The sequence below is a fragment of the Plasmodium brasilianum genome, chromosome 8, assembly GCF_023973825.1.
Source record: "Plasmodium brasilianum strain Bolivian I chromosome 8, whole genome shotgun sequence".
Lineage (NCBI taxonomy): Eukaryota > Apicomplexa > Aconoidasida > Haemosporida > Plasmodiidae > Plasmodium > Plasmodium brasilianum.
Window position 1 is genome coordinate 45436 of NC_090121.1, and position 26492 is coordinate 71927.

The 26492-nt window shown below is 18.3% G+C and overlaps 3 protein-coding genes across 3 annotated transcripts; 1 reads left to right on the top strand and 2 right to left on the bottom strand.

Annotated features, from left to right (window-relative positions):
* Positions 1–2871: 2871 nt before the first annotated feature.
* Positions 2872–4112, bottom strand: MKS88_002209 (PIR protein; the record flags this gene model as incomplete). Its single annotated transcript, XM_067215202.1, has 3 exons — positions 2872–3036; positions 3173–3952; positions 4095–4112. The coding sequence occupies 3 exons, from the start codon at positions 4110–4112 to the stop codon at positions 2872–2874; spliced, it is 963 nt and encodes a 320-aa protein (XP_067073651.1).
* Positions 4113–14154: 10042 nt separating this feature from the next.
* On the bottom strand, positions 14155–14764 carry MKS88_002210 (uncharacterized protein; the record flags this gene model as incomplete). The annotated part of the gene is made up of 2 exons (XM_067215203.1): positions 14155–14369; positions 14581–14764. 2 exons carry the CDS (start codon positions 14762–14764, stop codon positions 14155–14157), a joined length of 399 nt encoding a protein of 132 aa, XP_067073652.1.
* A 9169-nt stretch (positions 14765–23933) lies between these two features.
* MKS88_002211 (uncharacterized protein) lies at positions 23934–24239 on the top strand (the record flags this gene model as incomplete). The annotated part of the gene is made up of 1 exon (XM_067215204.1): positions 23934–24239. One exon carries the CDS (start codon positions 23934–23936, stop codon positions 24237–24239), a length of 306 nt encoding a protein of 101 aa, XP_067073653.1.
* Between the last annotated feature and the right edge of the window lie 2253 nt (positions 24240–26492).

Below are 26492 nucleotides of genomic sequence, written 5' to 3' on the forward strand. Positions count from 1 at the left end.
TAAACAAATATATTTAGATATATTATAATAAAAAAAAAAGCATGGTATAATACACGAACATATAGTGTTAAAATCAGAATAATCTTGCTTCAGTAATGCATTTTATTAATACTGTAATAAATACAAATAAATATCTTTTTTTTTCTTTATTATTTCATAGAAATTAAAATAATTTTTATTAAACTAAACTAAACTAAAAAATTTCTTAACTTCACTAATATTATTATTGATATATTCATCATTTAATATATTCGTGATATATTTTATTAGTCAATGTTAATGATCTATTATATATATTATTACCAAATATTATGTTTATAGTAATATATCTGAAATTTCTTACGAGTATTTGGAAACATAAACTAAAATTATTTTATACACACATGTATAACTTTTGCGGAAAAGAATATAATTAGGTAAAGTATTTTAACATTTAATAATAACAAAAAAAAAGAAAAAGTATTAAAAATATATTAAAATTTTTTTTTATCAATGTAGTGATCTTTTCTATTTTAATTTACCCATATATCTGCCTTAATTCGTATAGCTCGAACTATATTTTTCCAAAAGAAACTTAAATATATAAGCTGTTTTCTATTCTATACAATGCATTTTTATGTATGCAAATTGTACAATTACAAAAAAAATGTTAACCTTTATATTTTATGTCAATTTATGTTTGCAGAATAGCATTTTTAAGAAAATTAAACATATAAAAATCTCTTACGTAAATTTAATCAAAAATCACATATATTATTCTTATATAATTAAGTCATTTACTCAAAAAAAACAGCTTAATATTTTAATTAAAATATAATGGAATTTATATTATTAATAAAAGAATGATTTCACATAGAATAATTTCCGTACAAAATAATATAGTTTTAAAATACGAAATTTTAAATACAGAAAATTTAGTAAAACTTAGAAAATTATTTTATGTATGAACATTTTTCTTTAAATTATTAGCTACATTGAAATAAAACATTTATGATTTATACATAAATATTCCCGAAATAATATATTAAATTGTAATTCTTATGCAACTAATATAAATGAAATATATTTGATGTTTTACGAAATATAACTTTCAATGCAGAAATATATTTATTTGAAAGTTTTTATTCCTTAATTCTTGGTGCATTTAGCATCAGAGGTAATTATAAAAATATTATATATTAAATATATTATTTTAATACAATAATTACAATGCATAGCTGTTTTTCTACGAAAAGTTCTTTTAGAAAAAATAAATGTTTAATAAATAAAAAAAACTGTAGGACCAAGATGTATATATATCAAACATTTTTTGGTTACTTCAGTATATATATTTCTCCTGTAATATTTGCGTATTATTTTTAGTACAAATTTTATATTAAACTTAATTTATTTTATTTATATTTATATATATAATTCAATATTTGTATAATTAATTTTTTTCGTTTTTCAATTTGTGCACATTACTAATATCCTAATGTTATATTATAGATTTCTTATGATAATATATATATTAAACTTCAACAATCTTGTAATTTATTGCAAAATAAATACATTATTGTTTTGTTTTTATCATCCATAAATAGTTTAATAGGTTCAGTGATCTGTGAAAATAACTCTGATTTTTTAACAGAAACCTGATAAATTTTATTTTGTAAAATTCTATATTTTTCTTTTAATATTTCTTCAAAAAATTGATAATACATTATTTACATATATTAAATATATGTTATCAGTGTGTATTTATATTTTTTCTATGTACTACATATTTAAAAAAAAATATATATATATAATATAAAATTAAAAGAACAATACTATATTTTTAATTTTTTTTATTTAACATGATTTAGAATTTTCTTTATCATAATTCTAATATTTAATAAAAAAATAAGACACTAATTAATGGTAACTATATGCATTAGTTTTTTTTAGAGAATAATAATTAGAATAAACATTCTTAACTACGAAAATGCTAAAATGCATTTTTTCCATGGTATCTTAAAAAATTTTTATAATTATCACTATTTTTTCAATTTTTATATAGCAACTTTCTTTAATATAAAAATTTAAAGGATATAATATAGAAGTTATATTTATGTATATAAGTATTTATAAAAAAAATCACTTAAATTATATTTATCTTTTTTCCTATTTGACTTTTTTTATGAGTATTAAGACTCATAAAAAACTTATGTTTACATATTTATATAAAAAGTTGATGCACGTAACATATAAGCATATTTTATTTTCAAAATTAGCTTATATATTGCAAAATTTACCATATATATAATGACTTATTTTATTTTTTATTATTCATTCTACCATTTGTGTATAATATATGATCTGTCTCATATATTCATTTTTCACATATTATAATAACAATTATTTTCCTTGTACCTATCCAAAGAATCAACTATCATTTTAGTCCTTTTTGCTAGTTTAAATAATTAGTTTCTACTATAATATATATAGAATATATTTAATTTTGATAAATTCCAAAAATTCAAATATTTTAATTCAATTTTAATTGCATTTTCACTAATGATGTATAAATTTAAAAAACGAAAAATATGGATATTTCTAATATAATACTCCAATTTATGATTACTTGTAATTCTCTATATATTTTAACCAATAATGATTTTTACAGTGTTAATATACACATAAGGCATGCTTATTTACCGTAAATTACAATATTAGTTGCTATATCATAATTTTATTTCTATCGGTTTATGTGTACTAATTTAAGGATTCGTTTTCTGCTTTTTTTATTTTTCGTTATTTCAATAGAATATTAAATGTACAATTATTATTGATAAAATTATTATTATTAATATTAATTCAATGTATTCTTTTCTTTACGTAAAAGATAACTCATGTAGCATTGTATGCTACATTTAGTTGTCTTCTACCTAAATTTGATTTTCTTTGTTCGTATGTGTGTTGTGTTAATTCTAGAGTATCCATATAATCCAAATTACGCCTAATTGATTTATTTCTTAATACTTTAGTACGTATCCACGACACTATTGGAGTAAACTATTATTCAAATGATATATATAAGATGATTATAAAATAATTATTTCATTGCTAATTCTTATTTATATATATATTAAACAAATATAAATATAAGAAAATTAGAATATTTAAATTTATAAATGATATTAATAATTACTTTATATAGGAGGAAACCAATGAAGAAAATTCCAATAAAAGGTAGAACAAAGAAAAGGAAATTTTGAGATGAACTAAAGGCAGATCCTTTAATTACATATTCTTGATCAATATGAGTAGTACCATAACGGCTTGAAACTCGGTCTTCTGGGGACACTTCCTCTATTTTACATGTCAAAGGAGATAGCGTTTTTTCAAAACAACTAGAAACATGTGTTTTAAGCTGCATACAATACAGATCAAGGTTTGTTTTTGTACAATTATATATTTCATTATAAGCACTATTAGCTTTAACAAGATATTCATTTAAATTATTGTCACACACATTATTATATTGTTTCAGTGTACTTTCAATGCTGCCACGATCTTTACAATAATCATACACAATTTTCATTTTTTCAAACTTCTCCTTATTAATATCTTTAAAAAAAGTACATTTGCATTTACCAGGATCATAAAGAACATTTGAAATATCATTAAGTATTCCAATAACTTTAGAAAATGAACTTTCCTCTAAATTACTTAATAACAATTCATTACCTAACCAATAGTACAAATTACGACACTGTTCTTTACATTGCTCGCCTTGGTTATTAAAAGCCACGTAACACAAAGCCCTCATAAGCTTGTCTTCTATATGTTTAATGTTATCATAATTATTAAACTCATTTCTTTTTTGTATAAATTTGTCCTTATCATTGAACCCGTTGCAGTATTCGATGTTTGATTCAAAATGTTTTCTATAATATAATTTAGATGGCAATGCTTCTATAAAACTTTTCTTAGAGACAATAAAAAAAAAAAAAAAAATTTGTATGCAATTAGAAAATCATTATTTGTCGAAATTATTTTACTAATGTAATTTGTAAGAAAATGAATATTCCATTCAATATGTATAAATCACAATTTAAGGGGTTATGAACCTCCAGAACATCGGACATTTTTAAATGTTTCTTCAATTTTAGAATATTCAAAATACAAGAATAAAAAACGTTTTTTAAGTATATTTATTTATATATTATATATAAAAATACATAACATATTCGCAATTTTCTTAAATTCTATTAAAAATTTAAAAAGGTTAAAATATATTATCTACAAGAAATTGTTTCTAAATTTTTTTAAAGTATAAATTCTTATAATATAAAGATTCTTATGTAAATGCATCATTTAATTATGTTACATAATTCAGAGGACAACATTACAGAATTATAAAAAACATATAATAGTATTTAAAATTTTTTTCACATCTTCTAATGGTACAAGTTTTAATTACATATTATCAATTTAATGTTTCTCCTAATATACATATACATAGCACATTTTCTGTAGGATCGTATACAATTTTATAATTTAACATTCTTAAAAATATGTTATTGATTAAATTATGTGTTCTATATTAATGTAAGAAATTCTCATCTTACATATCCAGCAAGCTATGTATACATAGACATAGATGCACCTACATGATAAATCACTCATTCAGTTTCGTTACTTATAATATTATTGTAAATTTTAAAATTAGGAATATGTGAATTAAATTCAAATTTAATTTATATTATTCAGAAAAATTTATATATTTAAATATTATTATAATAATTAATATCAAAAATTGCAATATACTAGTATTAAACATTAACATAAAGATATCTAATGTAAATATAACTTAACATATAAAAACTTATTTCTCTGATATATATTATTTACCTTCAATATCTCTCTACATTACATAATATGAATATTATTTATTTATAACTATAAAATTTTAAATCTTAAATATATTTTCATAAATTTTTAATTAATAATACTAATATATATACTATCATGCTATTATTTATATTAAAGTTTATTAATTAATATTTTCATATAGATACAGTAAATAGTAGAAATAATGATATTATAATTATATTTATCATTTTGATAAAAATATTATACCGTTACATATAATTTATTATTTAAAGCTATATTTATTTACATTGTACATAACTTTTAATTATTATATTACATTAAACAAAAAATTGATATAAATGTATTTAACATAAAATGAGGATAAAATTTTTTGTTGTATAGTTCGCATTTCACAAAAGAAAGCATTTAATAAAACAAATTCCTCAAATATTTTAGTATTAAAAAAATATAATTTATTTATTAAATCCCTTTATTATGAAAAGATTGTTACTATTTTTTGACATTATTAAATTAATGCAGTTATTAATATATACATTAAATAGTTCTTTATATTTTGTATCATACTACGTACAAAGGAAATTTTCATTAACTTTCACTGTCATATATATTGCACTGAATATATTATATTTTGAATAAATAAATAACTTAATTTTTATTAGTTTTATATTTTGTAATTTTATTTTTTAAATATATATATGAATAAATAAAAATCTTTTGGATGTTTCATCATTAAAATCTTTAGAAAATGATAATAGTACTATTTTTAAATAGATCATTAGAAATGAATTTTATTATTATCTCTTTTATATTTCTCTTAACATTTATAATTATATTTAATTTATTTCTTCAAACAGTTCTATATACATATACAGATTACTTTTTTAGCTAATATAATTTTACTTATCGTTTTTATTATTTCTAATTCGTAGTTATAAAAAAGAGTAAACTATTGTTACACAAATTTAATTATTCTTTATAATGCTCCTATAGTAAAAAATTTATTTTTTTAAACAAGTCAATTATTAGTAGATAACAATATTATGGATATAATTACATCAATGGGAATGAAAATAACCTAAAACTTAATATCATTCTTGCAAAAAAAAATTTCATTCATTAATCATTTATTTAATAGGATATTTATTGTATTAAGTGCTTATATTATATTATTTCATTATTTTTGCTTATCTTAAATTCCTCTTAACTTTCTATTTGTTCATTAGTAAATATAAGCTTATATTCATGTAAAAAAATTTTTTTCTTATTTAATTTTGTTTAGATATGTGTTATAATCTCTGAATTTATCAAACATTTATGCAAATTTTCTTATGCAAAATAAAAATTTACTCAAAATTTTGTTATATTTAATATCTCTAAAAAAGTTATGGTTTGTATAATAATATATATAATAAAAAATATATAAAATAAGTTTGTAATATTTCAATTTTACATATTTTTTTGTTGTAACATGTAAAAAAAAAGAGAAAATAATTTTACATAATCACTTTTTAAAACGTATATTTTTTTTATTTTAATGATAATATAATATATTCATTATTAGACTCTTTTAATATAACTAGAAGTACCTTGACAAATGTTTTCTTTTTGTATTTGTAATTTATAATATATAATAAAAATTGAATTTTATTATGTATATATATATATTTTCTTTTTCTTGTAATTAATTGATAAAAATTCATTCCTTAAAAATTTCATAATAAATAAAAATCTTTTTAAAAAATGACATAGAGAGAAAAACATACACATTCTTTCAATATGTATTTTTATTTATAACATAGTTATAATTACATTTATATTATAATTTATTTAATGTTTTACATAGTCATATAAAATCATATATTAAATATTTTTATAAATTAATTTACTAATTTTCATATATTATTTATTTTTAATTCAGTTACAAGTATCATTTTTAGTTAATTTTCCATAATAATTACGAATGCTACATAAAAATAAAAATATTTCGTGTATATTAATATATTTTTTATGTTAATAAAAATTTCATCAGGTTATTGTTATGAATTTTCTTATATTAAAGTAATTTATAAAAATTAAATGTAATCATAAGATCCGTTGAATTTTCTCAGAAATTTTCTTGTATTGATTTATTTAAGAATTCAGCTAATGCAATAATTTATTAAATAAAAGGAACCCCCTCAAAAAAAAACTAAAGAATAATATCAAAAAATATACATGAATACTAATTATTTTACAAATTTAATAAACGTAGTTATATAAATTTTATGTTTAAATAGTTTAATAATATTTTTCTTATTATTTAAGTTCATTTATAATTATTGCATAGCATAATTTTGTGGAACAAATTTATTATTGTACATAATATTTGGTTATTCTATTTTCTCATTGTGATTTCAGTCAAAATTGTTTATCATATTTAAAATAAGTACATTGCATATAATTACCTATAATACAAATTATAAGACTTTTTTTGTATTACCTGTAGTTTTGTAGTTATATTTATAACAAAATTTCTTAAAAACTCTAAAGTTTATACTATATAACTAATATTTATCAATATCTTTCTAACTATTTGTTGATAAAAATTTATTGTTAATTTTATGATATATAAAATATGTGTCATTTTGTATTATTAATTTAAGGTAAATATATTTAATGTACTTTTATATTATATAGTTTGTAATATCATAAAATTATTTTATGTTTATTTACTTTCTTTTTTAACGATGTTTTAATTTCTCTACAATATCGCTATTTGAATATTTCACAATATTTTTCACATATTTATTGTATACTATTTAAACATATGTTTGCATCCTATTAATTGCAACTTTTTATTTTTTCCTTCTTTAATTTAGTTCTTATAAATTATTGCTATATATGGATTTTGAGTTATTATTTTTCAAATATTTTTATTTTAATTTACCTCGTTAAATGGGTTACATTGACACAAGGAATCTTAAGTTCGAGAACAAGTAGTAATTACTCAATGTCTTTTAGTATTTCTACTAAGAACAATTGAAATATAAGCTTATTATGGTTTCCTTATATTGCTATATAAATAACCCTTCGTTTTTCTTTTTTGTTCCTCTTATATAACCACGATAAAAAGGGAATGAACTAATATGATAATGTACAATATAAAACAAATATAATATAGTTTTATTTTATAATAATAAATTTTTAAAGAAATTTCATTATATATAGAAATACAAAATATTTATATTTTAATATGATATTTATATATACTTCGTAAAAAACAAAAAAAAACTATAATTAATACAAATATACGAGTACATTATATATCTGGACAGAAGTGAACATAACTAGATATATTATATAGACGTACTAAGGTATTAGTATTATCATGAATAGTACACAAAATTCTTTTAACTTTTGATACGTTTGTTTTATAATTCAACATTAATTTAGTGAATGCTGTTTCACAAGCGTCCATTTCTTTTAATCTTTGGTCTCGTACTGACGCCGAGAAACTTAATAAAACTTTTGATATAACAATATCTAACAAATCAGAATGAGCTTTTGATCTAATGCCTGACGAGAAACTTTTAGATATTCCTTTTCTTTCATATTTTTTCACGCTTATTTCCTCATACGATATTTTACTTCAATCATTTACGTTTCCCCTTACATAGCTGAGCACTAATGCTTTATGAGCAAATTCAGAAACATCTATTTTAGGCTTTCCTTCAATGCTTTCTCTTATATTTTTTAAACGTTTTTAGTGTTATTGGAATACCTTTACAAAACTATATTGACCTACCATGAAAACCATCCATCTGATTGTATCCGCTTAAGCAAGTACTGATGGTTTTTTCTAGTCCAGAATTTTTACATTCCTTTCTTCTATCAACAAATTTATATTTAATAGAACTTTTTGAGAATATGAAATATTCTTTTGCTCAATTAATATCATAAGTACGTATTAAATAATTGCGATTATAATCTTTTCGCAAATAAAATAATCTTCGCTAGTATCTTTCCCAATTTAATTACAGCAATCCACTTTGTTCTTTTTATATAGTTATTTAATTGGATTAAGGTATTTATAATATTCCTTGTAGATAGAATCATTAGAACTACTAAAGCAAATATCAATAGCATTGTGAACTGCTATATAATTATACAAATCCTTTTTTTCATTCTACTTTTTCAAAATGTCATTTGGATCGTACTCAATCTGATAATAACATTTAGATTTATGATAATATTTATTTTTGATATCGAAAAGTTTACTAATAAGATAATCATAATCCTTTGTATAACATGTATAAATCATTTTCTACAATTCATAATATTACCAGTAAGTGCAACATAAGAAACGAATATTACTATTCTCTTTGTTCAGTAATGTAGATAAGTTCCTAAAACTTCCCGTAGTTTTAATATATAGTTCACTTTTTCGTTGACATTTTCCTTAAATTTTTGAAATATTTTACAGTTTTCATTAAAATCTTATCTTTATGTTCCATTAATATATTTTTCATATATTTTAAATACCGCTAACTCTCTCTCTAATTCATTCTCAAAATTGAGGAAAAAATATGAATTATATAAATATATAAATAATTTCTTTAGAAAAAATGTCATTGTGCTTCAAAAGAAACGAATATTTATAATAATAACATTTTAATATTTTCATTTAGTAAAAATTTAATATGTTCCCATATCATCTCCCTTATAGATTTCATTTTGTAATAGCATATCTGAAATTAATAAAAAAGCATTGTTAATTAATATATGTTCCTAGTTATAAAAAAGAATAGCTCATAGTATTTTATCATATTAGGTATAATTTTATATATATGTTAAAAACAAAGTTAATGATTATTAGTAAGGACTTCTTTTCAAAAAATATACATGAGAATTAATTTAAAACTGCTATTTTTATCATATAAAACTCAAGAATTTAATTTTGAAAAAAATAATATTACAATTAAGTGAATTATACTTTAATAAATTATTATTTCGTAAAATATTAATATATATCAATATTATATAATTCTGTGCTAATGTATAATAAAGCAGTATTAGTAAGGTTCCATAAACATAAATGCCAATTTTTATAGCAACATATTCATAACAATTTTATTTTACATATTAAAGTAATGATTATGCATTAGTATATTTTTTCTTAAAATTGTAAATATTTTTTATGAACAATGATAACAATTCAAGATGGAAATTTTAATATACTTACTAACATATTTATTCAAGTTTGTGGATTATTCTAATACATAATATATTTATAATATTAAGCTAAATTCTTTTATAAATATAAATATTTTAATATAAGAAAAAAAATATTATGTTTTAATAAATGTATACATAATAAATAAATTCTAACATATGATATAAGTCCTTCTTAGGAAACATATTATTTATTATATCCGTAATACCTGAAAGGTATCTTATATATTATAATTATAAAATTATACACACCACTTTTCTCCTTTTAAAAATTGTAAAGTTAAAATGTTATCTTGTTGCATGTTTTAATTGTTTTTATATAATATTATTTATTTTCCCATTTTAAGCTAATATATATACGATTGTAAAATGATATGATGAATTATTTTAAATAAGAAAACACATAAATAAAAGTTAAATACGATCATCTTTATAATATAAAACACTTCTTGATATATATATACAAAATTTTCAAAATAAAAAAAATATAACTGCAGATATAAATGAAAGCATATTCTTTATAATATACATTATTTATATAAATATATTTGTAACAATTTTTTTAAAATTACCTAAATTCTTAATAATTATGGAAATATATGTTATGTGTTTTTTCAAATATATATATAATTATATGCTTTATTTACTTCAATATCAATACTAAAGGTAAAAAAGCATATGTACGATCTTTATACTTCTTATTATATATTTCTTTAATATAATTTTGCAATTTTTTCATAATGTTTATTAATGTAGCTTTCATTCGAAAGACAATATTTTTAATAAGTTATTACCAAAATCGTCAACATTATACTCTATATTATATACATTATATTTTTTATATGAACTCAAATCATTTAAAATATTTTCTTAAGAGTGATAACAATATAATTATATAAATAAATTTTCATATGAAAAAATAATACATTTTACTTTGATAAAAATAAAACGTTTATGAAGATCTATTTACAACTACTATCATAATAAAATCAGATATAAACATTCATATTTATATTATTTACCTACTAAGTTCTAATATATATTTATTAAATAAAATAAAAAAAATTTGAATATAAATATATAAAAATAAAAAAAATAGAGTAAAATAAATTCTATTCATTTTTATAAACACTTAAATAAATTTAAAAATTTACATAAATCTAATTAGCAATAACATTTCTTCCATTAACTATTAAGCTTAAATTATAGTAATACTATTAATTGAGCACAAAATAAACAATCATAATTATAAAAAAATGAAATGTATTTATATATTATAATATTACATAATAATATAATATTATATGTTGAAATGTCAAATAAAAGCGTATGCATTTGTATATATATTATATATGTGTATTAAATTTTTATTATATATTTTTTTTTTTCAACAATAATATATATATACGCTTTAAAAAATAAAATTTGTAAATAGATTTCTTCTTTATTTTTAAATTTTTATTATATTTTAAAAACATTTCATAAATTATTCTTTTATTTATCAGAATCCTATGTATAATTTTCCTCTAAATATATAATATTCTTCTTGATTAAAAATAGCCATAAATTAATATATAATTTTTGTGCATTATTTTAATGCACCATAGTTAATAAAAAATAGGCACATTTTGTATATTAATTATTTTTACAGATTTTTTATATAATGAAAAAAAATCATTTTATATCCCATGGTGCTAGATAATAATACATTCAAATAAATATAATCATAAATAATATTATACTACTTTACAATTAAAATAATGGAATACTTTTAACGAACTTTTTAAATTTTATATTCTCTATTTTAATTTCAAATAATCAAAATAGATAAAAAAAAAAAATAAAAGACCTTATACGATATCTTTCAGCTGTACAATTTCCGCATGAAAACTAATAAAGTTTATTAGTTATTAGTGCCATGAAAGAATTTTAATTTTTTGTTAAATTTTCCTTCTTTAAAAATTCAATTTAATTTATATATAAATAAGCTAATAGAACATATAATATTAAGTTAAAAATTTGATACTATACTACCAAAAATAAATATATATAATGTAAAATATTTTAAATTGCTCTATACTGTATTTTAATTATTTATATAAGGATAAATAGATTAAATGAAATTTAAAAATATAAATTCTTTTGTATATGCATATTTTACTTCATAAATTTTTGTTTTGAAATAAATAAAAAATATGAAGTACAACGCACAAAAAGAAAAATGTTAAAGTGAAATTTCTACCATTATGTATATTTTTTTCCTATCAAAACAAATATATATAGGAACATTAAATATATAATTTATTCCTTCTCAAAATAATTGGATGTGAAATTAAATTGGTTGTGTTACGATCAGCAAGTTTTCCTTATTATATTTTGCAATAAAGTATTAATATATATATAATATATAAAAAATTAGGTGTTTTAATAGAATATTGTAATATTTAACTAGAAAGTAAAAAAAATTAGTTTATTTATTTTACTTAAATACTTATTATTATGATTATAATTTTTACAGTTAGCAATACGTTACTAGTTTCACTTATTGAAGTTCCTAAAGTCATACATACATAAATAAGGCAAATATATATAGCGTCAATGTTAAGAAGTTAATATATAGATTTACATAATAAAGATAAATAATACAAATGATAATCATAACTTTCATTTTTATTAGAATTTATCACGTAGCAAAAATAATTTATTAAATAAAATCATATATATATCTCATTTATACATTTTATACAAAATGTTATATTTCTCCTTTTTTTAAGGAAAAATTTTAATAAATATATTGTTATAAATTAATTTAATACTACTACAATATATCAAATTAATAAAATCAAAATGATATAATTATACATAAAGCACAAATTACATCGGTTTATGTTTATTACTTTTTATTACATTAAAAAAGTATCATTATTAATATCAGAATATTTGTAGTTTTTTAATATTAATTTTGCATATATTAAAATAGATGCAAGTCCTTATTAATATTAACTTTAGATCATATACAGGCAAATATACACAATAGAACAAATAAAAAAATAAATATATATATTTATTTACCTAAATATATCAAAAAATTTTATTTATTTTTGTTTTTCTTATTGGTAATGCAAATTTTATTTTTTATAACTTATTTGCACAAAACTATTGCTATCACGAAGCAAAAAAAAGTATGTTTCTATAGTAAAAGTTAATGAAATTTTAATTTAAGTTTATCAGTACACTCACTTGATGCAAGTAAAATAAATTATTATATGGAATATAATATAAGAATAAATTTTCATAATATTATATATTCATGTAATTTTTATAATTTGAATTAAAGACATATTTTAAGTAGACATAATTTTGTGCACTTATACTTTATTCTTTCACAATTATTTATAATACTCAAAATTATTGACTTAAATATGTAATTTATTCTTAATAAAAATATCATGCTATTTCTCAATTATCATACCAAATATAAATCACTTTAAGATATAAACATACGCTGAGAACGCTTTTGTAAAATACATTAATTTAAATGCATTTAAAATAATGATATTTATAACAAATATTAGTTAATTTTTTTTTTTTTACAAAAACAAAAAATTACGCTGTTTTTGTTATATACTAAATGAAAAAGACATGTACAATTAATTTAAAGCAAATCATATATTTTTTTTAATTGACTCACGAACAAATAGTTTTTTACTAAAAGATAAAAACAGTAATGAAAACAAAATAAATGTATCTTATAATGTAATAATATGAATTTCTTACTAATTCAAGGAAATAATAAGAAATTCACTTTTTTATGTGAGTTTTATTGAATACGTATATTTCATCAAAAACCTATAAGTAAAAACACTCGTATTTCATGCATATGTAATAAATTAAGAACAAAAAATTTTTGAAAATACGAATTTATAAAATAAGATCATCCAATTCAATAAATATTACGAATATATGTTTTTATAATTTAGATCGGAATAGACATGTATGTTCAATTAGTATTATAACAATTAATTAAATGCATGTATTCTTCTTAAGAATACAATATTTTTAAGAATACTATATAAATTATTTTTAGAACTTTAAAGATTTTCTAACAAAAGGACTTAACTCATTGTAACAAATTTTAGAATTCTTTTCCTTTATCATTTTATATTTTAGAATTTTTATAAAAGTATAAATTATACCTATTACAGATAAGAAGAATGCAATTGTAAAAACTGCTGAACCTACTACCATAAGAATCATAGGTGATGTACCATTCTTAAACGCATTTGCTACTTCCTCATCTGAGTAATAATAATATATTAATACAACATTTAATAATAAAAATACGATTTCTGTCAATAACACTAATAGGAAAGGGGTAAGTACTGAAGATTTCTTTCTACATATCATTCTATTTGTAATATTTCTTATTAATTTTCATATTATTTCTAATTTTATAAAAGGAATCTAATAGATTGAATATTTTTCTTTCAACATAGTTATCGAATCAACTAAGTAAAGAAGACATTTTTTTCTTAGAAGCATTATCCCCTTCATCCCTATATAATTCAATTGCTTCTAAATCTTCTATATCTGATACATTATCTTCGTCACTTTTAGATATATATTCCTCTTCATTTAGCAATGGAGTATTCCATCCATTACGTAATGTATCATCATATAATTTTACATACATTAAATCCTCTGCTATTAATCAGTTATATATTAAATTTAAATTGCCTTCTTACATTTCTTACCTAATATTTTATTACAATTATTCTAAAGAAAAAACGTAAATAAACATTTATAATTTCTACAAATATATATTACTATACTACGCAAGTATTTTTAAAAGCAAAACCAAATAAGAAATTAAAAAAAAAATGTAAAAAAATATTGAATATTATTATAATACCGCATAATTGTTATAATAGCATACCAAAATTAAAATGATAAATACAATGATATTAACAAAGATGAAATACTTGAAATTTTCTTTTATTGTTTAATATAATTCTTATGCATATTGAATAATAATAATATTAACCATATTAAAAATACTTAAAACGAAAAACATTACTGATTTTTTAATTATTTCTAATTTATATATTCTTAATATAATAAATTTACTTTATATTATATATATCCTATAAAATATTACAATACAAAATAACAATAAAATTGATTTATCATAATTTCTATATAGGATAATTATTAAAAAAAAAAAAAAGCTCTATAAAAAATAATTTAAAAGAAACGAAATGATAAACATTTAGGTATTTATATGTAAAAGGATAACAAATTTTCAATTTATTAATTTTATTCAGAAATATAAAAAAATTGAAAAAGAATATATTAGATAAAATAAAGAATTATTTAATCAACGAAAACAAACTTTTGTTTATTTAAAACAAAGCATATCTTGTATTAAGTGTATACTGATATATATTTAGAAACTAGCTATTGAAATTTATGTTGTACTCAATTTTTAATTCTTATGTTATACAAGTTTTTTCTAATGTGCTGTGTTATAACTAAATAATACAAATTATAAAGAAAGTGAAAATAATAGTAAAAGAATATAGTGTTATAAAATTTCGCTTTCATTGTATTATATATATATAATATTACATTATTAAAATATTATATTCTTTTACAACCTATTATATATTGATAAAATAAAATTTAAGTCTAGTAAAATATATTCAATATATGTATATATTTAAATTACTCTAATAATAAAATATATATTTTTTATAATTTATCATATTATGCAATTTACTTAAATACTAATATTATTAATTGTTATTTAATAAAATATTTTAAAATTTATAAATTATATACTTTATATTTCTTGCGAAATTGTAAAAAATTTTACATTTATTAAAACATTAATACATCAAAAAGGAAAAAAAAGCAAAAAACATATTTTTCTAACATAAAACTATTGTATGCATTTCAGTAATTTTAAAAATAATTATAGACATGTTAAATTACAAAAAAATATAGACAAGAATAATACAAATTTAAGTTATATATAATGATGATAAATAAAATTATGAAAAAAATAAGACAAACTAATTTTTTTTATGAAATTTTTGAAAGAAATATTATCATACTATTTCATATATAATTAAGTAATAAAAAAAAAAAATTTAAATGAACTATATAACAGTTAATATTAATATATAATATAAAATTTTCCTATAAGAAGATATTTATTTTATATACTCTTATTTTTACTTTTTTAACATTACAAAACAGTATTTTAAAATTATGAATTCATTATATTAAAAAAATTATTGTTAAATAAAAAAAAAAAAAACAAAGAAAATTATCATAGTTAAAGTGATTTTTTTGAATTATTAATTGAAGTTACAAAAACTTAATATATTTTTATTCCATTAATTTATATGGGCATATTTTAACGTTCATAACTACATTCGCTTTGTATTCTACAGAAACTTTTATCATTACAACAACAAAAATTTTATTTAATTAAAAAAATTTTTTTTTACATAAAAATTAGTTAACACATAAAAATTTATAAAATAAGCACATAAAGTTATACAATAAAATATATTATAATAAAATGAAAGTTCCATATAATATAATGAAGTAAATACTCTAATTTTTTTACACCCTCAAAAATTCATTGGAATGTTTATCGATCTTGAATTTTTTTTATTTTTTCATTTTACATATTTAACTATAATAATAATGTGCAAGATTTTTTTATATGCTTACCTTATCATGAATATTTACATAATATATTTAAAATAGAATTAAATCAAAATTACTTATATGTAATAATGAAATAATAAATACACGAATAGTATGATTTACTGGAACATTATAATTAGCACAATTTTAATAATCCCATACATTCAACTGCTACTAAAACTAAAATTCCATCAATAAACCTTAACTATCTCTTAGATATAACCTGAAGTACAAACATATATTTATGAATTATATTAAAGAAAAATAATTCGATTCTGTCACTATTATTTTATTAAAAAAATAATAGTCACATTATTGATAAATTTGTAATGATAAAGGTAAACTATATATATTCATATATTTTTCAAATAATATTAATCATTACATAATTTATTTGTAAATATCCATAAAAGATAGGATAAATATAAAAAAAAATACTCATAAATAATGAAATCGTAGAAAATACTTTTATATTTTAATTAATTATAATTTGTATTTTTGTATACATATAAAACATTTATAGAATATTACATTTATTCATGAAGAAATTAAAAAGGAATTATATATATTATCATTAATATGTGATTAAATTTAATTTGTTAATTTAATATTTGAATGATACAATAAATATGAATCATATATATGACCTTTATAAATATTCAATATAATTTATTTTTAATAAATTTATTCAAAATAGAAATAACACTACAATTAAGAACAATAATAAAATTATAAATATTCTTAACTTCTCATTAAATTGTAAGGATATAGAATTCCGTAATTAATAAAATATTATAAATAATCCATATATAGTAAGAACCTTACCTTATTATATATTAATAACTCCCCCAATATGTCTCTCAAAAAATAAACATAAACATGTTTTAAAAAAATTTTACTGTAAATATGAATAACAAATATATCTAAAGACATATTTTACAAAGTAAATAAGTTTTTTTAAGTAAATATATATATATGAACGCAACGATATATACTCACTTCATTTCATTAAATACAAAACAAGGAATATATATTGTTAAATCAGAACTAATTTTATATTTTTCTAATTACGTAAACAAATTGCAATTTTCTCCCAGAAAAGGCAAAAAAGAGTAAGAAGCATTTTTATTAGGACAAATGTAAATATAAAAAATGCTCTTTTAAAATTATATTAATTATATGGTTATGTTTTCATCTTAAGGTACATGTAAATATTCTTCATAGAAATCTATCTAAATACACAAATATATGATACATGCAGTAGTGTACAATTAAACTAATATAATAATTTAAAATACAAACTTTTAAAAATTAAAACATTCGAATTCATAAAAAAACTAAGAACATATATGTTTTGTCTCTGGAGTGAAAAAGGGCGTTAATATATAATTGCTTCTCTAAAATTTCAGCAATTAATTATATGTTTACTATAAATATAACTAATAATACTTTAGACGTTACATCATATTAAAAGATACTTGAGGTAAAAAAACATATTTCTTATTATTTATTTCACTTTTTATTTAACTTAATGTTTTCATATTTCTTAACGTTTTTATGGTAATAAAAAACCGACGATATGAGCGTGACCCATAACATTAAAAAGGGCATAATATATAAAATACCACTAAGTGGCCCTAGTACAGTAACATAAATAATATTTTTCCATTCAGTCCCTAGACTATTCAATATACTAAAGAAAGACAACAATTTTTCCTTAATTGGAAAAAGCAGGTATATATCTACTATATGTACAGCTGATAACAATAAAAACAATAATAAAGGTAAATCTAATAGTAGTGAGAATTTTTTACGCATTATTTTTTTGTAAAACTTATAACTAATATTCTTGTTGTTTTTATGAAAATCTATATAATAAAGCTCTTTGAATACTTTTTTTTTAAGACGAGAGTACTTTTTTGTTTCTAATTTAGAATATTTATAATTCATATCTTGTTTATGGCCACCATAATTATTTAATGAACCTATATATAACTGATTCGTTCCATATGTGCGCTCTTTTTCAGTATTATATATATCCTTTCTTTTTTCACTCCTTTATTTGGTATATCTTCTCTTAGAATTGCAACATTTAAATCTTTATCCTGTTTATATTTTGCTAGTAATCGATATGTTCTGTCATCAAATTTTATAAAAAGCTTATAATGTTTGCCTAGGTACTTGTTAAACGTAATCTAAATATCCAAAATAAATAAATGATATTAAAAAAAAATACAACCTAATGATAACAGCAGTATTCATTAAAATACAAAAAAAAAAATATGAATTATGCAAATATACTTAAAAAATATTACCATACCACATCGTAGCCTAAATGGGGTGTATACGTAAAAAAGATAAGCACAAAAATTTTAATAAATAAGAAAATCATAATGCTTTTTTCCATAATGTGCTTTCTAAATTTTAACATATTTATTAAAACATATATTAACAGTTATACCATATCCTACTAAAAACAAAGAATATTACATTAGTTATTTAATTTTAATTTTTTTTTTTTTATATGTAATTAATAAAATTTGTATATATATCGGGTATTTTATAACATGTACATAGATAAATAATATTAAAAAGTTATTATATAATTTTTACCATAATAGTTTTTATTAAAAAAAAATAACTTTCATATAAATAAGATAATTTTAATTTATACAAAAATATTCACAATATATTACCTAGTTATCTAATGTAGTGTATTAACTAAATAATTTTTTCTATTAATTTTTTTCAGAATAAACTAAGAAAAAAAGAACGTCTTCATATTATAAGTAAATATGGAGTTTATGTACCATATGGAACATATATCATATATATATATATATATATGATACAATGCTAAATACTCTAAAGCAATAACTAATTAATATCTGGTCATTAAATATTATAATTTTACTAGCATAATATTTTGAATAAAAATTTTTAAAGAAAAATTTTAATTATAAGAACATAATAGTATTGATAATAAATGAAGATAACTATGTTTTCTATAATATTTTGTTCTATTTTAGTATATTGATAAATTTTATTTATAAATAAATAGCGTACACTCTTTTATAGTCTATACTATGCGTAAATAATCTAATATATATAGAAATGCCTAATCTCCTAAAAAATATCTAAAGTTAAATAAAGCTTCATTTTCGTTTTTTTACGAAAATTTTTTAAAATTATAGATTTAATTAAGATTAATTTATATCATTATTTCTAAATAAAAAATATTTATACTGAACTAATTAATTTTTTTTTTTTTAATTAATTGCATACATATAGAAGAAATATTAAAATAGTAAAAAACTAAAAACAAAAAAGAAAGGAGGTTTAATGTATAATTAACATAAATATTGTACAAATAATTTGATTAAATTAGAAACATATTATATAAAATAAATTTATAAATGCTATGCAAAATACAAATGATTTAAAATAAATGGTAAAGAATAACAATATAATTTACTAAAAAGTATGTTTTATTAATTTTTCTATTTATAATGTTCGAATAAATTCATTATATTGCGTTTATTTATTTACAAATACGTAATGCATTGAATATATATTTTACAGGTACATCTTAACAAAACAATATAAATATATAAAAAAAATAACATTTTATTAAAAATTCTTTTAACGGAAAAAACATATTTTTTCTAAATAATTTTTTTTTTGTAACAGATAAAATGAGGATTATATTTATAAAAATATCATATTCGTAAAAATTTATTGTAATAATCTTATATATAATTTTATATTGTTCTTATTAAAAAGTCTTAACCTGCAAGTTAATAATTTTAAAATTAAAAGATAGAAAATTTTTCCTAAAATTAAAACGCCATTTTTAAATTACAAAAATTAACGTTATTCTATATTTATTGATTTAATGTATATATTATTATCGTAACAACAATTATTAATTTTTTTATTTAGTTTCTTTTAAGTTATTGCTCAATTTTATTGCCTCAATTTTTTACTCTCATTTAATTTTTTTTTATGTAATACAATTTAACCCATTTTAAAAATATGTAATAATTCCCATATATATAAATTATAAAATGAATTGTGAAAAATAAGGATATTACCAAATAACATCCTCTTAAGAAATTATTTTAAAATAGTATTTTTCCGTTTTAAAAATATTGATATATTCTAAACATTTTTCTGAGTTTTCAAAAAAAAATATTTTTTATTTTTCTAAATTATTTATACCTTTCCTAAGTTAAAAACTCATAAATCAATACTATAACTTCCTTGTAAAATAATTATTTTTTTCCTTATTAAGTATATGTATAATAGATGAATATTTTTGTAATATATATATTACATAATAAAGTTAGCGTATTTATCATATAATGTCCATTATACATTTAACATATAATAAAATTAATATTTAATACATATAAATAAAAAAAGTTAAATATATAATAATATAAAATTTAAAAATATAATTTTCATCCTTGCACTAGATATTTAATATAGTATCTATAAAAAATATGATATCATTTAAATGTTCAATAATTATCGAATTTAATGCATTGTTTATATTGTTTCATCACAAATCATATAGAGAAGCACACTTTTTTTCCTCTATACAAAAAAAAAAATATTTGAAATGTTTACTCTTTTATAATTTTACATAAAAATTATGTGTTCCACTAGGTCAAAAAATTTCATACTTCAAATAATAAATGCATTGATGGCATACACCCTTAAATATATAAACTTTTATATACTAATCATATAGCTGGATGTCTTAAACAGAAAAAATATAATATTTTTATGCAAGCATAAAATTTTTAAAATTAATAAGGCACACATAAAAATTATATTATTAGGTGCATAATTCTACCATACTTAAGATTTGTTAATATTTTAAGTGAATATGTTCAATAATAGTGAAATAGATTTTCATAGTATTTTTATATAGAACAGCGATATATACCAGCAGAACTATCTCCTCTTACTGCTGGTTAAGAATTTATCTCTTAATTTCCAATAATTATACTAACATTTTATCCAATAATTTTCATATTTTTTTCTCTTTCTTAACATTATAAATTATGCCAACTAAAAGTGAGAATACCATTCTTCAATCTTTCCAAACTATTACGACAATAAATTATTATTTTGATAGGATATTATTTATATATATATAGTTTTTAATAATACAATTTTACTCCATTAGGACTTTCCTAATGCCTTTATTAAGAATAAATAAAAATATGTTGAAATGTGTAAATGAACAAAATGAACAAATACCAACATATAGTTTCTAAAATAACTGTATATATTCGGCTGCATTCAGACATAACATATCATATAGTACAAAATTATAACTTCAAAAAGTTCAATAATAATAATCATTGTACATATATAATAAAGTCTTAAACATATTATTTGAAATGCATTAAAAAAGAAAATACAAAAAAAAAAGTGCCAGGAATTTTTTTTAATTATAATATTGCAAACCTAATCGTATATAAATGACTGTGATTCTAACAGAACCATAAAAAATTCTTATATAAAGGAACGCATGAAGTATTTTAATAAGGTAATGAGAAAATATGAAATTAAAGGATAAATATTCTATGGAAATTTATATGTTATAAAGAAGATATAAAGAAAATATAAAACTGCTTTAATATTATTTGCATAATTAATATTAACATTATTTTGCAAGGATTATTTCGGACATATATAATTTATTATAAAAAATAATACCTATTATACATTATGAGAACTACTAAAAAAATCAATTTGTATAAAATTATCACTAGGTATACTGCAAAAATAAAGTTTTCATTATATATTCTAAAAAATTGTTACAATAAAGATATTACATATATTAATGTAGTTTTATTACATTAATAATGTTTTCTATTCTATGATAAATAAATTGTCAGAAATACAATGAATTATGGAATTCAACTATTTGAAATATCAGTGCTAGAACAATGGAATTTGATGCTAAATAGATTATACAGAGAACATTAGTGCATAATCCAATACGTGAAAATTATATTAATTTTAACGCATTTGTAATATCACATATTTCACATTAAGATAATATTGATACATATATTATATATCATTATGCATATAATTACGTATAAAAATAATTTTTTTCTATTTATATTCTTTACATAACAGATTAAAATTGTTTAACTGAAATTTCTAATATAAAGAAATTTTTTCTCTTTTTTTGGTGCATACAAGATGGAATTAGAGAAGGGGCAATTAATAAAGTTTATTAAAATATTTTTACTCATCTTAATAAAAAATGAAGTATAATAATGCTAATTATAATTATAATAATAATTATTGTTCATTAGTTATAAAATAATGCAACATGATATAATACTCTATTTCTTTATTATACTATGAAATCAAAGAAAATAAATAATATACATAACGCAGTTATTTTTATTAACTAAGATACATTAATATAATCTATAGAAAACATATATTTATGTTAAAAGTTTTTCAATTCAGGAGGACACTATATTTTATATTTTAAAAAAAATATATTAGTTGAAAGTAAAAAATAAAAAAATTATTATAATAAAAGAAATATATATTTTTAATATTAGTACCAAAATATTACTTGCATAGTTAATTCTTATTCATTATGTTTTATAATGAGCAAGTAGTGTCTTATTATACTTGCAATATAAGAAAATACATATATAAAGGATACAAATCCATATATTAATATAACATATAAAAAAATAATAGAATGAATTTTTCTTTAGGAAAAAAAATTAATCATCATGCATTACAATAAAATAAATCTTTTTTATGATTATTTTCATGTTATATTTATTATTTAGTTTTATTTATTACATATATTATATTTTTTATATAATCATTTGTAAATAAAAATGTTCCCAAAATAAAAATATATTTTGAATTTAGAATTAGTATTTTATTCTGTTAAGTAAAATTTTCAAATAATAATTCTTAATTATTATTATAATTTCTTGCATTCATAATTTTCTAGGTTGCACTCATTTATATGAAAAATAAAACTTTTTTTTCTTTTTTTACCTTTGGAAACAAATTTTAGATCATTTCTCTTTGGACATTTGTTATGTAAAACTTAATGAAAGTAATGACGTACATTATTAAATATGTCTTTTTTGTGTACTATATCTTCACATAGAAATAGTGACCGTAACAATGTCTATATTCATTACGGAAAAGTTGAGAGAAATTTCTATGCATTATACAAACTTGAACATAATAATTATTTTATCAAAACTGTTATAAACACTATATTTTGTTTTAATGATCAAAAAATAAATAATGTGCTATTAGCTTTTGATATATTAAAGAAAAATTGGGTTAACATTAATGAGAAACATAAGAAAAATATTATATGTAATATTTATATAATTTATCCAATTGATTTTCAGTACATTAGTGTTATGTGTTAAGTGGAACATATAGAAAAGATGGAACCAAAAAATTCAGATTAAACAAAATATATAAATTAACAAATTAATATTTTAATTACACAATACAGAAAGTAAAAATAAAATAATAAATAACTTCATTTAAATATATCTACAGAATAAATGAATGTTAAGAAAATATTTTTTTCATAGTATAAAAGAAGTAATTATGTAATATATTTATTTTTAAGTTAATGAAATTATATCATCTGAAAAAATAACATTTTATACATTAATAGTAGTTTTTTTAGTAAAAAAAGAATATGAAGTTAATTTATTTTTAGTTAAAACAATTCAGCTCTTAGATTACCGTTTATCATAAATAATATCGTTCTAATTAAAATGTAATAAACTACTATAAACATCCACTAAACATATTCACATTAAAGGGGGAATTACCAAACTTCATAATCATATATGTTTATATACTTACGTATATATTGAAAAACACATGAAAAAACCCAAAAAAATGGAATAAATTATTAAATTATTTAAAAAACTAGACAATATATGACTTTCCTATTATAATTTAAACACAGATCTCTATTAGTTTTTCTACATATATAAATAAAAAACATTTATGATTAAAAAATGTATATTTTCTAGTAGAATATATAAAAAAATAATTACGTAAAAAAAAAAAAGAGGAATTATCTATTTACATTAATGCAAATAAAAACAATAATAGAACCTCTTTGTATAAAATATGAAGAGAAAACAATTCCTGTATCACATACATAATACAAATTTGTGCACATATGTAATTTTAAATATATAAAAATAATATGTTCATTAAAATTAAAGCACTATATTAAGAAATTTAAAAGTAACATTCCTTTATATGATTCCAATTCGTATTAAGAAAATTATTTATACTTTTTTTATTTTTTATTATTACAAATAATACTATGTTTCCATAATTTGTAGGAAATATAAAAAAATATGAGAAGAAACATTGGAATTAAAATATAAATGATCGGAAGAACAAAACCTGAAATGGATTTGACATTATCATTTATGAATGGTAAAACTATTTTGATAATAAGACATGTCATAATTGGATTAAGGATCAAAAAAAATCTTAGAAACTTTTCTTTATATGTAACTTTAAAATTCTCAGATCTATTATATGAAGAAATAAATGCCTTTATTACCTCTATCTCGAATAATGCATCTAATTTCTTTAAAGTTTCAAATATGAACGATAATATATTTTTTTTTGTTGGCATATTTTTTTTCTTTTGGAACGATTTTTCTTTTAATTTTCCATATTCTCTTTCTTTGTGATCGCACACTATTAATGAAATAGATGGTTTTTTATATTTTTTATGAAGTTTTTATTTTGAAGGTAAGACTATATTTCTGTGATTTTTATCTCTTTTTCCATATAACAATCTTTTTACCCTTATATCTAATAAGTTATTCTGGTTGATTCTCATATTCCATGTTTTATCTGAAGAAGCTGACTAAAAATTATGGTAAATATATATTATTTAAAAAATTATCTGCATTTCCATTTAAATAAAATATTCATTTTATTATGAAGAAGTAATATTAAAAAAAAGTATAAAAATTATTGAATATAATAATTACGTACTTTATACGAATAGTGGCATATCCACATTAAAAAGAAAAATAAGAAAATTTTAGAGAAAAGTAATTTATTTTTATGTAACATTGCATGGAATTTATTTATGAATGCTAAATCTTTTGTAATAATAGAGTTTTTAGCAATATCTTTTTTTCGATAATATTCAAAGGAATATATATTATAATTTTTCTTTACTGTTTTCTGTCATTTAAAATTTTTAGCTTTCTTTAGTTAATGGTAAATATATCACATAATAAAATGTAAGTAAAAAAAATGTTATATTAAACAAAAATATTAAAATAATTTTTTTTATCTAAAATTATTATTATTTAATATTATATCTATATAATACGTTTAAAGAAAAAATTAAAAGATATATAATTACAATAAAATAATTGCAACCATATAATCATTAAAAAACATGTTTCAAAAATTTTATTTTTCATTTACATATTTTATATGAATATTAATAAAATATTTTATTAATATGTTGTTATGATAAATCATAAATGCAAAAAAATTGCATGATGTAATATAAATATGTTAGTTTCCAAGCAAATATTATTTTAAAGTTATATGCTACCATTAAGTTAATGAAAAATATTTCGAAGTTAAATTCTTGTTAAAATTTTTTTTCTAATAAT